Source organism: Lacerta agilis, chromosome 6 (genome assembly GCF_009819535.1).
Source record: "Lacerta agilis isolate rLacAgi1 chromosome 6, rLacAgi1.pri, whole genome shotgun sequence".
Taxonomy (NCBI): Eukaryota; Metazoa; Chordata; class Lepidosauria; order Squamata; family Lacertidae; genus Lacerta; species Lacerta agilis.
This window is the reverse complement of record NC_046317.1, coordinates 37652593-37670604: the sequence shown is the minus strand read 5'-3', so window position 1 is coordinate 37670604 and position 18012 is coordinate 37652593. Positions and strand designations below refer to the sequence as shown.

At 40.8% G+C, this 18012-nt stretch overlaps 1 protein-coding gene and 1 long non-coding RNA gene across 13 annotated transcripts in view; one reads left to right on the top strand and one right to left on the bottom strand.

Moving 5' to 3' along the window:
* DAB1 (DAB adaptor protein 1) overlaps positions 1–18012 on the bottom strand; it is a 561275-nt gene that overhangs the window by 4825 nt on the left and 538438 nt on the right. For 7 of the 12 annotated variants that reach the window (XM_033152001.1, XM_033152003.1, XM_033152008.1 and 4 more), the window contains 6 exons: positions 14793–14849; positions 9889–9951; positions 9167–9275; positions 4889–5437; positions 3607–3734; positions 1589–1687 (listed from right to left, as the gene is read on the bottom strand). In XM_033152001.1, the coding sequence (XP_033007892.1) occupies positions 1604–1687; positions 3607–3734; positions 4889–5437; positions 9167–9275; positions 9889–9951; positions 14793–14849 (990 nt within the window). In that variant the 3' untranslated portion in view covers positions 1589–1603. The remainder of the gene's footprint in view (positions 1–1588; positions 1688–3606; positions 3735–4888; positions 5438–9166; positions 9276–9888; positions 9952–14792; positions 14850–18012) is intronic. The other 5 variants (XM_033152007.1, XM_033152011.1, XM_033152012.1 and 2 more) reach the window with 3 other exon arrangements.
* LOC117048315 overlaps positions 1–18012 on the top strand; it is a 58930-nt gene that overhangs the window by 29464 nt on the left and 11454 nt on the right. The gene's annotated exons all lie outside the window — the stretch shown is intronic.

Genomic DNA, 18012 nt, shown 5'->3' with positions numbered 1-18012 from the left:
AACATGGTGCCCTCTATATAATTTAGGCCTCCAAGTTCCATTAGCCTAATGGTAGAGGGTCATTGGAGTTGTAGTCTAAATCATTTGGAGGGCACCATTTTGGCCATCCCTGTCTTAATGCTTTTTCAGATAGACTATTATTTAACTGTAGATTTCCCTTACCTGATGAATGTGTGGGAGAGCCAAAATGGAACACCTTCTCACCCCTCCCTTTAAACTGTCATAATACTGATACGGAGCCATACAATGTGCAAACATTAAAAAGCAAAGCACACTAGTATAGTTCAAACTGATGGGTAAAGTGGGATAAAGGAACATTTTTAAAGAGACAAAGTTATTGAAGAGTCTGATACCCCCTTAGTTGTATACCGCTTAGAAATCTAAAGCCACAAATGACAAAGCAAACATTTCAAATTTACCTCTCTTTTTTTTTTAGGTAACTGAGGAAGTGAGACAGCACAGACTTCAGGGATGACAGTGGTTTCAGGTGAGGGCAGAAATGGTTTTAGGCTCATGGGAAAGGGACTATTGCATAGCGGCTAGTACATTCAGATATCTGTGGTTGGGAGCACATTCTTAAAAGCCTGGAAACTGATGCACATTATGTACTAAAAATAAATCCACCATTTCCATTAATTTGTTTCATATGCTCCATACACAGAAAGATGAGCAATAAATCACACAGTGCTTGAACTGTTTCAAATCACAGTGCAGTGTAATAAAAGAAACATTTTTCATATGGCAGCATTGGAATACATTGAGATGAGATGGGGATGTTCAACACTCACAGGCACTGTAGCATCACAATCTTTCTGACAAAACACAGATGCCAGAATAAAAATAGCCACAGTCACCCTCATAAAACATCTATCAACACCCACAACATGCGGCGTGCAGTTAACGATTAAAGCAATTGTGTTGCCTTAGCATTTTGTCATGGAAAATATATATTTAAAATGGAAGGGTTATATGTTCTCTGTATCAATGGGTTGTTAACCCATAGACATCAACATTGTAATTTAATATTTTCATTAGACCCTTTAACTAATAGGTTTTCCAATTGACCATGATTGTGGCCACAGAGTGCGAAGGCACATCTTAATTTATTGATGATGCTTAATTCATTCTCTTAGAAAATATGTTGCACTACTGATATCATTTCAGTCCTGGATGAACATTGCCTGCCACTTTGCAATTTCTATCAGAAAAAATGTAAAATGCACAATATACAAATATCTTAAATGCTAATCTTGAATACCAGAAATTGGAGACCGCCGATATTTTGTAAGAAAAACAACAACTATGAACCTGTTGATAATCTCTCATTTCACAGTTGCTGTAATATATATTTTCCCTACGGTTGTATTGTTTTATTATTCTGACAACACAAAAGTGCACCACCTGGAAATGGAATTATCAACCAGTGATGCATCAATGGTGTGAGAAGTAGTGAAATGAAGGTATGAAATATTCCATATTGTATATGTGGAACATATTATGTATGTGGCTAGCATCAATGTAAATGAAGGCAGGCAATGGTGAATATGAACAGCTCAAAAGTGACAGAGAGAAAAGGACAGATACCTACCCCAACCTGCGCTATCTAGCTATCGCCCTGTGGACTTACAGTGTCACCAATGGGCTCACCAAATGGATCACTGTTGGATGAGGCCTGAGATCCATCAGGCTAGAATACAAGAACATAACACCTTTTTTCTCAACAACAGAAAGGAAAACAAAGTCAGCAGTTATTTTCATGCAGTGGATGCATTTTAACATGAATGCCTATTGTGGATGAAAATAATTTAAAAGCCATATACCACAGCTGATATTTCCTAGGACCAACTGCTGCCAGTGGGCCAGCCCTAGATAGGATAGTAAACTGATTTGAGCTCACAGAAACAGTCTTTTAGGTTAGTGCATTTTGGCCAAAGCTAACTTTACCTTCAAGACTTGGTCAAGAAGCAGACAAATGCCTAGTGCAGGGCTTCTGCTTTAAGCTTGCCTAATTAGTGGTTCTAGTTTGTGATGAGCCATTCATGTGAAGCAGTTGCCATGGCCACGTCTGACTATTTTTGCACCGCAACTCAAACCCAGCCACAAACGAGTTTTCAGCAATGTGAGAAGCAATCTGCATCTGTGTATGGTGCCCATAACAGGTTTGTGATCATCACAAGCAAATTTGGACACCACAGATCTGAGACCAGGTTGCCATTATCAATGTGAAGGTCATGCTTCTGCTGTCTCCTTGCAAGTGGGGCAGGCACAGAACCATGCATTAGCTATCGTATTCACCACTCTTGCTATTCAACTTAAGCCAAGCCATGTGATTGTACTGACAGCAAAAATTATCCATATTGTTGCCTACCCAAGCCACTACCCATTGACCTGTGCTGGGTTGTCCATTCCCAGCATTATCGTGTATACTTTCATTTTCAAATGTCACTGATTCCCCCTTCCCCCTGGGAAATCAAATGTGTTGTGCTATTTTTACAAAGTCTGAAGAAATGTGCCAGCTCCTCCCCCTGAAAACGATCTCAAGCATTCCTGCTGAATGCTAGAAAAGCCTCAATGGAGAGCATGGATGCCCTCTTCCCTGCCAATCATCCTCCTTGGCTTAACCCTGGAGAAAGCAGAGGGAAGAACTTACTACTCTATAAGACCCTTCCTAAGTTGAGTTCAACCTGAAGGGGGCGAAACTCGACTCAGACACTTTGAGTGCCAGGGGCTGCATTTTGAAATCTCCCCATTGTATCACACCGACGTCTCTGAATCCCTTTGTCCTTCTGTCCCAATATCGTTCTGTGTTTCTAAGGCAGAGCTGCCAATTTATATCAGCTACAACAGTGCCATCACACAAAGCTTCGATGGCAAACTGCTTCTGGTTCTTGAAATCTAATTCACAGTTGCTCCTCCTGAATTCTGTCTTTTCGAAGAGCTGGCAGGAGGAGGTAGATACGGACTAATAAATCATGAGAGAACAATCCAGCAGAAATGTATAGCAAGCAGGAACACTCAAATAGACTGCATAAGCTGACATGTAGATAAAAATGTTAAGTTAATCTGTGCAACCTTCCATTTTGACTTACACATTTTTGCTTCAGTAGTATATGTGCTAGTCTAGCACACATCACTGCTGATGGGGAAACTGGAAGAGTGAAGTGGGAGCAGTGATCAACACTCTGCCCTCTGTAATTTACATTAGTTGTGAGCAGTCAGGAGAAAATCAGAAGAGATTGAAGGGTGGGAGAAGAGGGCTGGGTTCATTATTTCTCCTTCCATTTGATTAAACATTGCATCAAATAGGGAGAAAAATTGAGGGAACATTTGGGTTCATATCCTAACTCTCTATTTTTTTGCAGGGCAACCTTCATTGCCCAAAGTCAATATTAAGTGTCTAGAATTGGACTAGGAAACTCTCCTTTATTTTCTTCTACAATCCAGTTTTGCTGATTTAACATTACCTTTAATGAGATCTACAGCAAATGTTTTAGTACTCATGCAAAGTAGAATTTGACTAGAATTTTCAAAATTTTCAAAACTGTAAACCATGTACATAGTAACTGAGCAGTTTATGGGTTAATGATATGGAGTTGCCCCACTTACCGCTTCCTGTTCTTCACTTTTACTTGGACTTTCAAAGCCCTCTTCAAAGAGGTCATCTGCAGCAGGGTCGCTGGTATGAGATGCTGAGGATTTGGATGGAGAACTTTGTCTAGGAGCAGGAGTTGGAGCTGAATAAAGACAACAGATATAATTTGAATTGAGTGGATGACCGACTCCTAAATATTACCAGAAAACCTGCTTGCAAGTGTCTGGGTGGGGTATGAGCCTAGTGCCACTGTGTGATTTGGCAACCCCCCCCCCCAAGAGATTAACGATAAATGGATCTGAGAAACTTGTGTCAAAAGGCAAAAAGTTGTCAGTTTTGAAAGATTCACAATATTTTAGTTTGCAAAATTCAGCAACCTCTTATCATTCATATGACAAGCACAGCAACAAACAATGTCCTGGGTTTACTTTTTTTTTAATTTATGCAGCAGTACCAATGCATTTATCTTAAAATCTTTAACAAAAATTAGATAAATATAATTAAATAATAGAAGCTTTCTATCACTGGAATATGTCCCTTTTTTAAAAAAAACCACAGATGCTTACTGAGTCATTTCTTCTAACTACACTGTGAAACAAATCAAGTATAAAATTAGCAGTAGTCCACTGAAATCACTTGCAAAGCAATTGTTGCAGTACCATCAGAAATACACATTAAGCACACTAAAGGAATGTTGCATCAGTGCGGTGATGATCCATCACCACACCTGCTTAAACCCAACTCCTCCATCCAATTTTATTGTGTGTTTAAGCGCGGAAATCATCTCATCAGCAATTCTTAATTTAGGGTTGATTCACACAAAATGTTTTTGCAACAATGTAATCACAATGCTCAAGTAAGGCTTGTAATTATGAATCCAAAATCAGTAAACCACCATTGTATCAAGCACAGCTTCCATTGGAGGAGGGGGGCAGAAACCCTCACCAAATTTCTGGATACCCATAGCTCATGAAGATAGTGAACAGAATCCCAGCTTTGGGAACCTCCAAAGCCGATTGTGCAAGCCAGTTTTTATGCATATTTAAGATGACACTGTCTTTCAACAACTAAATTACACTGTCTTTCAAAAATGAAATTCATTAAAAGTAATGTGTGTAATTAATTACGGACATCCATGAATTCCATGCGATTATCCTCGATTTCATGTCTTCCCAACTTCAAAGACGCCCAATTTATTTAATTTTTAATTACATTCATGGATACTTCTGACAGCTCCATCTCAGAAAAGGGAAACAATGTGCGGAAGGTTGCGGCAGAAAAATGGGGAATACTCACGTGAGTTCGTCGATGGCGTTGTAGAAGTCACAGGAGTCAAATTTAACTGAGAGATGTCAAAGTCATCACAATCATCTGCTTCCTGTGCCATCCCAACTTTGTTAAAGTAACTGGAGAAGGCCTCTGAGGTACAACTGAGGGAAGGCTGATCTGGTTTTCGTGATGGCACTGGCGGAGGCTGAGCCATCTGGAAATCTTTGAACATTTCTTTTCCTGCTTGCTGCCTAGGCCTATCTGTCTGCGGGCTGGATCTGGTGGAATCGCTTGTAGGTGGAACGGTAGCAATGGGAGCAACGGTACCTTGAAACATGGCTGCTTGTAAAGGCAATACAGTTTGTGTTGGCATGAAGGCAGCAGGCTGAAACTGACCAGCTACAGATGGCCATGGTTGCTGGGTGGGAGAAAATATCCCAGGTTGTCCCCATGCAATTGACTGTCCTCCCTGCATCACCTGAGCAACTGGAGGCTGAGCACCCATGGCCAGTTGTTGTTGAACAAGAGGTTGTTGTCCCCAGAAGGAGGGCAGGACAGCTCCCATTGCAACATAACCTTCGGGGGGAAAGAGAGCGGGGACAATTTCAGAACAGGAAGAGTGGGAAAAAAAGCAAAAACAGGGCAGCCAAGGAAGAAAAGTTGGTCAGGTATACAAATGAGGAATCACAGGAAGTTTGGGGTGACCTGTTGCTCCACTGAAAGCATTGTTGGATGGAGGCAAGGGGCAAGTTAAGAAGCTGTTACTAGACTACATGCAAAACTAAATCTATTTTTAATGAGACAGCATTTTCCAGTAAGTAAGAGAAAGAAGAGAGTGTTCCTAATGATGTTTTCTCTGCCCCTTTCTTCTGAATGGAAATCTTCTATATTAGAGTATTTGTTATGCTCACAGACCCGTACTTAGTTGTACCAGTACTTTGCTTCCAGTATTTTTAGCTTGACAAGCAGCTTTGGGAAACACATAAGATTACTTTATTCTTGCATTTTCAGTAAGCAGATTAACAAAGGGTAGTCTTCACCTATTCTATACTGTAGTTTACATCTAAACCCTTTTATTTCCATGTTACCCGTTACCCATTTATTACCCACAAATTTATCAAGCTAATTACCCAAGGTTCAATTATGTTTCTGAAATGACCATCTGTGTAGGCCTCTGATTCCCCCCTCCCCCCATTTATACTGGACACTAGATTACTCACTGGATTTCAGCAACTGCAGTTATCACACAAGAGCAGAAAAGGTATCTAGATATGGAGAATGCCAATCATATTTCTGAGATTTTGAGTAACACAGAGAAGCTGGGCAAACTCACATAAACTGTATGCAGAAAGGTGAAAGTAGTATGGAAAAAGCATTCACACCCACCCTGCCCCAGTGTATGCATACAAGATCGCCCCCCCCCTTCCTGGCATCTCTAGTCAAACAGGTATTGCAGGTTTTTGGAGCACTGCAGATAGCCTACAAGACCTATTTGATCTGACTAATTAAAATAGAGCATGCACATCATATAGAATTGTATTTCTGTCCCTCTGTGAGAGTAAAGGTCAGCAGTCAAGCCCACACTACTGCTTTAGAGGGGTAGGGGACAGCTATATAAAGCAAGACTCTGCCTCCCCTCCTCAGTTGTGTTTTGTCCTTCACCCAGCCACCTGTCCCTTTGGTGCAATGTCAGAACATTCCAGTTGCCAAAGATCTGTGGTGTTTTCCTCAAAGATGGGCCTCGGGCTTAATGGTCTCCTCCTACCTTTGTGAATTTGGTACCAAGGTAGGTAAATATGATGAATATCCATACACAAGTGCAATGTAGATTATACGAAGAAATGCACAAAAAGCAACAGTCTGATGAGTGCTCTGAAGCACTTGTAGAAGATAAAAGGAGTATCCTCATACATAACCATTAAAATCTCAAAACAGGTAGGATTGTTAGGGGTCCTGAATAAATGACTCATATCCACAAGGATGGGTGTGTGTTGCAGAGGCAGAACTCCCTTGGCACAATGAAGGGACCGTGAAGTAGGGAGGTGACTGCTCCTCAGACCATTTGGGACCGGCGGTGATGGGAGGGAGTTTTGCCACCAGCATTATTAGAACCCATTGCAAAGACTTTAAAGTTACAGTTGATCAAAGTCTTTCCCCACTAAAAACCTAATCTGGTGTTCCATCTCATTAGCACTGAGGTCCTGGTGCTATGATAGCTCCATCATCTCTTTGAAACCCACTCACCCACCCCAATTACTATCATCTGTTTCCGCTCTCCATGAAGCACACGTGTAATTGGCCTCATTAACCAACATTAATAGGAAAGAGCAGCCATGTGTGCTTAGCCTTCAAGTTTAGCTTTAGGTTTGGATAAGGTAGGACAGTGTTTGGATGTTCGTAGACCAGACTGCACTCCAAATGAAAGATGCCACTTCTTTTCTAAGAGATTTTCTTAAAATATAGCCAAAAGATCCATTATCTTGCAAAAACATTTTGTATGAAGGCCCAGTTTCAACATTTTACATACATCACTTCTAATTCTTCTATGTTTCAGATTCTTTTTTTGTCCACCCAGCACACCTTAAAATGGGAAATTTCATTTAGTGTCATAATTAGTGGCTCCCTCTCCTTAAAATCATGAGCTGGCTGAGTATACTAAAGCAGCATTAAAATGTTATTCCCTTTTCTCATTTTAATGTTTACCCTACCTAGATTTTGACTTTTTCTTCTTCTTTTCTATATGGAGATTAAACAAGTTTTGCTGATGAGGCATGTACACAACAGTAAGATAGTCTTTATATTGCAAAAAAAAAACACCCCACACATTTATTTTGCTATGGAAAGAAGCAGTTTACTTGCTTTACGTTTCAAAGCCAGCTGTTAGCATGTCCACAGCTCTGACTAGATAAAGCCATGCTCATTCTGAATTTTTTGTATTGGAGTGTTCCAAAACTTCACCCTATTTCATTTTCTGGACAATGGGATGTATACGGTAACAAAATAAAAATAACACACAGAAGCGGAAAATGGGATAAGATTCAAACCACACCTGCAATCTGTTAGCAAATTGTTATACAGGTAAATGTGCAAGTATGCAGATATAGCCTAATTTAACATCAAAGGAGCTGGGGGCTGTCCAGTCAGGAATGGCTGGCAGGGTGATGCTGCGCTGCATCTCTTCTGGCAGTGGTGTTGCTACTGCTTACTGGGACAGTGTAGGGCAAAGATCAGGGCTGCACAAGCACATTCAAATTCCTACACTGTCCCAGTAAACAGCAGAAATATCACCAATACACTGCACCAGCTACTTCCGCTAGCAATCAGGGGACAGGCTTCCTATGTCTGTACTGTATGTCTTTACACTCTTCTTTCTAGCAAAATCATGTAATATATGCATGTACATTCGTATGTACTTGCTTTGCACAATTTATTCCAATCACAAAGTTTAATTTACTTGAAAGCAGAAACTAGGGATTTAGTGCAGACCACACACAGTTCTGGCTAATTCACACCTAACGTTATAGTGGATTTCCAGTATTTTAAAGAGACAAACATACATTTTTCATTTGTGTTATCTCTTCCCGATAAAGAACTATGTAAGTGAAAGAGGATTTAAGCAAAAGCAACTGATCAACAAATTAGAAGTAGTAACAGGGAACAAATGTATTGTCTCTGTATTATTCCAAGCTTCAGAAATGAGTTTAAGCTATCGTTGTTTGCATTTTGGACACCAAAGAACAGTGAAAAACATAAATAAAACACCAGCCTTTTTTCTCCTGTGGCCACCGGAACTCTAGGAAAATCAAAAGAGAAAAGAAAGTGGCCTTGAGGAAACCACGGAGCCTAGGGCTTGCCGATCAGAAGGTCGGCAGTTCGAATCCCCGTGATGGGGTGAGCTCCTGTCGCTCGGTCCCTGCTCCTGCCAACCTAGCAGTTCGAAAGCACGTCAAAGTGCAAGTAGATACATAGGTACCACTCTGGCGGGAAGGTAAACAGCGTTTCCGTGCGCTGCTCTGGTTCGCCATAAGCGGCTTAGTCATGCTGGCCACATGATCCGGAAGCTGTACGCCGGCTCCCTCAGCCAGTAAAGTGAGATGAGCACCACAACCCCAGAGTCGTCTGCGACTGGACCTGATGGTCAGGGGTCCCTTTACCTTTATGCAGGAACTAGCACTAACTAAATTTACCAATTCATCAAGGGTCTAGATGTTCTGGTGTACAACAGAATAGCTCCCATTAAAAGCCACATATGCTCAGACTGGCCTTTAAGTTCTCAAGTTATATAGCATGATGTGAAAAACTCACCTGAGGGTACAGCAGCAGTGCTGTAAGGTACAGAACTAAATACATCTGCACCAGCAGGAAGTGACTGGGATGAGGATGGGATAAAGGCATCACCTGGAGTTGCAGGGGTCTGTAAAACACAGCAAGATTAGAACATGCTGATTAAACATACATGGGTGACATCTCAGTTGTGGCTTCTGCTGCCAAGAACTGGCTCTACATCCTTTTTCCTAATTAAAAAAAGTGAGTGAGAGAGGAAAGCATTGGCTGAGGGGGGGGGGGTAATCAGAGAGGAGATGCAGAAGGGAGAAAGCAGCAGGAGGGTGGGGAGGGAAAACAGCAGCAACTAGAAACAGAATGGGAACCTGGATCAGGAAAATCTCTTATGGTTTTTAATGTATTAAATAAAACTGAAAGTGTTCTTCCCCAGCTCCTAGGATATATGCAAATTCCTATAGCACCTGTTCTCTCCCCCCCCCCACGAAAGGTCCAGGGCTGTGTGATATTAATAGCTTCACAGGGGATCAGTGTAAGCAATTAGTGCAGAAAAAGTAGAAAGGTAATGAGCAATTTTACATACGGAAAAATTCAAACTGGGTAAAATGATTGCAAACCTTTTTGAAATTCTTTCAGCTTCAGTATGGGGCATTGTTAGTCATGAATATCTAAATGCATTATGCTGCTACAATAAGCCTGCTAAAAGTGGCATGCGAGAAAGCAGGGCATTTATCTCCGGTACTTACAGGGGGGGAGGTTACATCAGGAGGAGTAGACATGTCCCCAAACAGCTCTAGTTGGGTAACAGCCTGCAAAGAATTGCAAAAAGAAAGAAAAAAAATATTTAGGTATGTCTCATCTCTTATCCACTGAGCAACACAGAAGCCAGATTTGTAATGGAAGGCAAGAGTAACTTCTCAAAACAATTTTCCACTTGCATTTTTTTGGGGCCAGTCTGTGAGGCAAACCTGAACAAATGTCTGTCATTTCATTAATATCTCATTGGAACTCTAGAGATTAAAGGATTTTTTTAAAAATCCACAGATGGTGTGAAGAGGGAAATCTTAACACAGAACCACCTCCTGATCAGTAGACAGGATCAATTTCTCCCCCCTGCCCTTCGTATAAATTTCCTCCTCATAGAGGAAGAAATTTATCCAAAGGTTGCATTGGCTTCAGTTCTACTACCTTGTCAATGAGTACCCAGACAATGACCTTTCCAAACCTCCTCTGGAGGAGATCCTCCCACAAAGGATCATCCTCTCACCAAGTGAGCTGTAATCCATCGAATGGAACACTGTCCTATATGTATCTTGTATTGACTCCTTCTGTCACCTAAACCATTGTGATCTAGATACATTTCTTCCCAATGAAGGCTGTTTAAAGACACCAACAAGTGTTTTTTTCACTAACAATTTACATCCTTCAGACATTTAACTTGCATTAATCCCAATCTCTGGGATGAACTGTTGGGACAAATGTGGCAGAACAAGTTTCTGAAAACCTATGAGAAATGAGTTGCATTTGGCAAAGGAGGAAACATTTTTTTTAATTTTTTTTTTTGCAGAGTGCCAATAAGGAAGGTTGTCCCTGAGGAAGGTATTTCTTGTTTCTGAACACATTACGCAATAATAAAATATTTTGTTCATTTTGATACATTTTTCTGATTTATTTCTGCATTCGGTCCTTCCTTCTCTCCCTTTTTTTTATTTTGGCAGCCTGCCTCCATCATCATAAATGCCTGTCCCACTTCAGGCTGCCATCAGCAAATAATGGATGAGTGTGCTGAATATGCCTGAAAAAAATCCAGGGTGTGGATGCTAAAATCATGCTGCTGAGAATACCATATTAAATCTGGGCTCCAGTTGCAAGATTTTGACTTTATGGGCATTGGATTTGAGTGTGGAAGTGCTTCCCAAATAAGACAGCCATTTATGGACACCCAGCAACTCCAGAGGCAGAACTGGCCAGTTTTCTCAAGCCAATCTTATGATTAACCATTAAATAATGTATGCTGTACTACTCTTTTATTTCATTACTGGGACTCTCATGAACTTCACAGAGCCTTACATTCAAATCAGCATTCAGGCAGAGCTTTAGAGGTGTTCAATGTGCAAGCTAACTGCAATGCTCAAGAAGTTCCAGTCTCTAACAGTATGCCTGCCAAGCTTGGAGCTCTGTGTCTACTTATGAACAAATTCTACAAAAAGGATGTTAACTATCTGAGCTTGAAAGAACTCCAAATTAAAGGCCCTCAAAACTGAAAGTGAACTGGATGCTTCTTATAGCACAAAGCCCTTTAAAAAAATGGAATTTGACACCTGTGTTGTCTTAATATGAAGGAAAGGGGATTAGCTATTCCACATGTAAATGCATGAAATCAGATCCTCCCTTAAAGAGGGCACGTATTGCGGTGAGACCTGGCAACCAAATCCCTGTGTTGTGAGTGGGAGTGATTGACAGCCACAACACCCAATTGGTAGGTCCCTCGATGCAGGGTTCAATCTGGCCATTGGGATGCAAGCTAAACGGATCGAGGGACCTATAAATACCGTACCCATGCACGTGACCCAGAGCTTCCTCTTTTCGGCGCGTGCATCGGAACACCTGCCCACCTCTCCCTACTTTTAGGGCTTGTGCGATTGACCTTGCTATGCCTTCATGTGTCGTCTGTCATTGGGACAGGGGCATGGCAGGAATTTTCCCCACTTGGCTGATTGGCTGGTGCCATTTGGGTTTCGCCTGCCACGTAGCAAATCGTCACAACTTGTAAGGTTGTGGATAGGCTCTGGTTCAGGTGATAGGGATGGGAGAACGCTCTCGCCATCCCTATGCGAAGGGTATTCCATTAAAGGAATCCATGGACTCGGTGGTTTGGTCAACCCCTGAGAGGGGGTTGTGCCCGTGCCTGAGTCCAGGGTGACATTTGGGTGGCGGATAGAGCAGGTCCCCGGCTTTCCACTATCCAGGCGTTCACCCTTGGCTGACCTATGCTGGAACCCTGGGTCAGCGCTACCTGCAGAGCAAGGAGCTAGTCGAACCGGAGCCTATGCAACCAATCACTTGCTGTAATCAATAAAGTTATGGCCTAAATTCTGCCAAAAACCAAACCAAAATTTGAGTCCTGTCTGAATTTATTTGGGGTGAGGTTATAAGGTCTGAACACGCAAAGGCAAGGCAGATTTTCAGATGCTTGATGTGAAAGCATTTGGTTCTGTGAAATTTAACCATTTAATAAGATGTCATTTTAAAGGTTGTGTCCCTTTTGTTGCAAAAAAGGTGTAAACTAATCCATTCCTTTAAAAGATACTTCCAGAAGGAAATTTCTTTCCTAATTATCACTGGTAGATATTTTTTAGCTTCTGCAAGACAAAGGTGCTCTGATAAAACTGTGCTTCTTGGTAATCTTTAATTTTATGACAGCTTGGGAGCTGGAGAATTATTTTGGGATGGACAGATACATCCACCTACCCTACGATGAAGCAGGTTATAAGAAAATAATGGAAGAGAAGCATTGATGGTAAACATTCCCGTTGTATAACGTACATCGGAAATAATTCACAGATTTTGAATTAAGTTATTCCTGGTCATTACAAGAACATCTACCAATAATTTGGAAAGCAAAACAGATGAGGTGAAACTCAGCTTTCTGTGTTTTTGAGTTGAATACTGTTGTCTCACAGTGTCCTAGCGTACTCAGCTTTCAACTGGGCTTGTGAATAAGGCACACTATTTGAGTCTTGTCACTGTGATTGGAAAATGAATTATTGGACATTCACAGAATGATGCCAGGAAAGGAAGATATGATAAACTGATGAACAATTTGAGGAGGTGCATTAGCATGCAAATAGTGAAGCTGATCAAAATTAATTTGGCTAATATAAATAAATGATCTCTTTAGAAGCTAATAATTTTCTTTGAAAGAGCATATTTGAATTTGATTTACTAGAACATTTTCCATGATGGCTGCATATTGAAAAAGTGCCTCTACAACTATGGGAATTAGGACAGCTGTTTAGAGGAAGTGTTTTTAAAATAAATGCTTTTAAGTGATCCTTACCAGGCTAATAGGCCCATCTGCTTCTGGAGGCCAATTGTGGGAGATGTTGCACGTATGAACTGGTCAACTGATACCCAAAGCAGCAGGTGCAGATCTACAAACTGACCTTATGACTACATCATCCAGCCTTATCTTTGTTCTTTCTTTTATTTTTCCTTGCTCCCCCACCCTATTTCATGTAATATCATCTTTTCGGATGAACAGTTCTCGAGAACTTGAAAGCTTGAAACACTTTTGTGTCGTTTTGGTTGGTTCTACCAAAGACACTGTTCAACTGTGGATATGGAAGTTAAAAATTCAAAACATTCAAGTGTTTTCTCAAGTCTAGGCTAACCATACCCATTTCCTTGGGTTTTTCCTCAGATGACTTCACCTCTGGATGTTCCACCCTCATAGTGCTGCACAAAAATCTGTTGTTGTTTTTTTAAAATTTGGCAACAGCTTTTTAAATTTTATTGAGTAGAAACAAAGCGGTGCAAAGAAGGTTGCAATACAGCGAAAGGAGCATAGGAGGATAACCCCATCCCCACCGTGCAATCATTCATCACAATGCATAATTTTAGTTTTAGCTGATTCAAGCAATATAACTCCTTCTCTCTCACTCTGCAATGGAAACATACTCTGAGAAAAAAGCATCACATATGCAGGGTTTTTTCCTATATCTGCAAAAATCCTAAGTGTATTTCTGTTGGTAATTAAATATTTAATGATATTTAATTATTAAAGCATTTGTGTCTCACCCTTCAGGTGTACATGCACCACTCAGGGCAGCTAACAACATGTAACACCATGCTGCCTGTACAATGGAAACATTTGCATTTGCACCAGTGCCAAAGAATCTCCATACCTTACATGCTGCTGCTGCTGCTACTACTGCAAACCGCTTGTTAAGCATTTGCTTGTTAAATGTGGATCTTGCTAGATGCAATTTGTATAGCTTAGATTTCATATTTTAGAAATTTAAATATCTAATGTACAAAGGAAACTCTGAGAAAGAAAATATGGGACTAGCTAGAGGTTGGTTTTTTTTACCCCATTATATATTTGCTAGGACGAAAAGGCAGCCGATGTATGTCACAACATATGAATGAGTTGTGCTTTTTTTTAGATTTTTGTTGTCATTTCTTTGTGCAGAGAAAGAGAACTCTAAATGGTAAGTGGCAGAAATTTTGGAGAGATTGTTCACCACTGTGGAGGTGACAAATATGCTAGAAGCTGACTGTAATTTTACCTCATCTCTCTAACTTTTGACTTGCTTTGTCTTTGGGACTATGTCTGGGGCTTGCCTTGGATGGAAGGCATTACTAGGGAAAACCCTGTCCATTTTCTGTTTTAGAACTACAGGTCAGACTCAAACAGCTTCTTCTTAGAGTTTCTGAAATTTCAGCATGTTCAAATTTCACAAGCTGTTTGAGTAACACTGTGTGAAAGACAGTTAAAGTGTTAAATATATGGATTATAATCAAATCAAACATTTGTGCTTTCTGCCAACATCTTAAGAGCTTGTAGTAACTGGCACTCATCTCTCTTTAGTCATACTCTGCTAACTAGTTTGGTGAGTTCATCTATTTCTACTGAGAATTAGCTTACCTGAGTGACTCTACCAAGATTTTCATCTATGTCCAACAACAGGCTTCCATTCTCCAGCTGTAATGCATGATTGATGAAAATGAAAGTGAATGATTTATGAAAATGACATGTTCTGCTGAGCACAACAATGATGACTTCAACAATTATTGATTTTACTTCTGAACAAGAGCTATTTTATAGTTTCCTGGTCAGATGCTTTTGCTTGCCTCAGTGATTATATACATACTATAGGTTTTCATGGTTATATCGTACAAAGAAACAGAACCCAGTGTGGGGAAGTGAAAATGAAGGGTTGGGAATATCCATTTAAGAAAAACCACAGTTCTCAGGGCTGTGTAATTGGACTATAACAGTGTTTTTCAACCACTGTTCCGTGGCACACTAGTGTGCCGCGAGATGTTGCCTGGTGTGCCGTGGGAAAATTACTTTATATATAGTTAATATAGGCACATAGTTAATTTTTTTAACATTTTCTAATGGTGGTGTGCCTCGTGATTTTTTTCATGAAACAAGTGTGCCTTTGCCCAAAAAAGGTTGAAAAACACTGGACTATAATATGGGACATTGAGGCAAGGGGAAAGAGCACAGAAGTTCCCATACACAGGGATCCCTAGGGTGAGGATGACTTCCACTTCTACTGTGTCCTACATATATTTCCTCATATATGAAAATGGTCAACATTCACTCATAAGAGAAAAATAAATCATTGCAGCTGAACACATCACAATGGACAAAAACACCACCCATTGACTATAGTTATAGGGATGCCATGGGGACCACAGTAACCATTGGATTTCACCATTATTTTCTCTGAGTAAAATCACTTCTCTATTAGGGAAAGAAAAATAAAGTTTCAGAATGAATCAGAAAGTCCCTTCAAAATGAACCAGGCAGCCCTTTTGTATTTTCTGAATCTGGAGAAAAGCTCTACAACAGACTTCCACAATCTGGTGCCCTCCCAGTGTTTTGAACAGCAACTTCCACCATCCCTAGTCATTGGCCAAATCCTAGAGAAGAGACTTCCAGGTTTATTTTTAAGATGTTCTGGGGTGTCCCAGGGCTTTCCTGAATGTAGATTTTTCTTACAACTTTGGCTTCCCTCATAGGCTAACAATACTGAAAGGCAGGAAGAGGCTCATATCTTTCAAAGCAATTACAGTGGTACCTTGGGTTACATACGCTTCAGGTTAAGAACTTTGCTTCAGGATAAGAACAGAAATTGTGCTCTGGCTGCATAGCGGCAGCAGGAGGTCCCATTAGCTAAAGTGGTGCTTCAGGTTAAGAACAGTTTCAGGTTAAGAACGGACCTCCGGAACGAATTAAGTACTTAACCAGAGGTACCACTGTACTTTGAATTGTTGCTTCACATTTTGCTTAATAACTTTCATTCTAATGGGGCTAGAGATTTACTTTTAAAAATAATGCCTGGGCCCACTACAGATAGCCCCTGAACTCCACTTCCCATCTCAATGGCCCCAGTCAGCATTTGTGCATCTATAAGCTATCAGTTGGCCCAATGCACCATTTAGGATTCATTTTCCTTTTGTTCTCCTGCCAGCAGGAGAATATGTAGTCACTACTTATGGACTCGCTTTAAGAAAGGCCTACAAAGCTTAACCAGCACATGATTTCAGAGAAGCATGAAGGCAGAGATGCAGTAATAGATTACTTTGCTACAAGTCATGTACATTTTCAGAATCTAAAACAAATTATCTTTTTTCTTGGGACAGGATTTATCTTGTTTCTCCTCCTCCTGAGCATCACTCCAGCTGTCCTAAAAATTCTTCACTGCTGTCACGCTGAGTCACGCTGTGCCCTCAGCTGCCTTGCTGAACCAACACTGATTGCTCTTATGAAGCTGTCTGGAGAAACAGCAACAGCGTAACATTGGAGAAACATGTGTGCGGCGTTCAACAGACCATTAGCAACAACCTGATTGTGCTATGGCAGGACCTCCCAGAAAATAGTTGCCTGCCATGTCACTGCATGTCCCAAGTGCCCAATTATCATGGAGCACTTGGGCTGTATCCTCCATCAGTTCTTGTTCTGCATCACTTGCCGCTGAGGAGATGCTTCCTAAGGGTGAGCCATTAGTGTCTATTAGACCGTGGAAAAGTCTTCAGCGGAGACTTCACAAGGACTACACTGCTCTAACTGGGGGCAAATATTTGGCACCGTTTGTCTGTCTTTCCTTAGACGTTTCAATACAAAAGGTTTCTCCAATTAGAGCAAACCCTCCTGCACCCCCAACCTGCTTCTTCCTAGCGTGCTGCAGAAACAACCAGCAGCATAGCAAGACGTTAGATTGCTTGATCTTTCTGTATAATTGCAGCCTTTGTGGATTTCTCTCTGTGTGTTAAAACGTAAAGGCTGCTTCTAATTACTTGAAAATCTGTCTCATCACAGATCAAAACATACACACACATACCCCACAGCTCATTCAGTGAAGAACACACAAGCAAGTTGCCTGAAGAGGTGGGGGGAATAGCAAAAACCCTCCTACCGGGAAGGTATTAAGCCTTCCAACAACCGTTGTATCTCCTCCTGTCGGCATACAGAAAGAGAGGTTGCAAATGTTTCAACCTGATGTTTAAATTAAAAGGCACCTGTTTGGGTTTTGTAAGCCTCTCCATTGCCACGGCATTTGTCACTTGGTAGAAGGGACAAGACAAAATCATATTTGTTTTTTAAAATAAAAATTTGTAGGAGGGTGGTGAAACAAGATACAATGTAGAGTCTACCTGTGCTACGGTATGTTCATTGAGAAACAGGCGTGCACGCACACGCACACACAGAGAGAGAGAGAGAGAGAGAGAGAGAGAGAGGAGGAAGAGGTGAGGTTGTATCCCATGCTAATCCTACATATCTAATACAGCAACTGAAGTTAATGGATACAACTAACTTAAGTTCATTAAGTTCAATGGGTCTAAGTAGGGCTAGCATTAGATAAAATCCCAAGTCTTGGATTCTTCACCTTCATATTTGACAGACAAAGCAAACAGTTTAGGCAATTGGTACATTTCAATTCCAAATAGCCATTCTCTTTTGAATTCCTCCTGCTGTTAATCTGTTGCTTGTTTTTCATGACATTCTATCATGTTTGTGCCTTATTTTACAACCTGCCTCTTGAGCATGTCTCATTCAAACAGAGCTTGTATAGAATTGATTTCTGATTAATTTTGCCCAATATATTTAGGTCTGCAAACCGCCTAGGAATGTA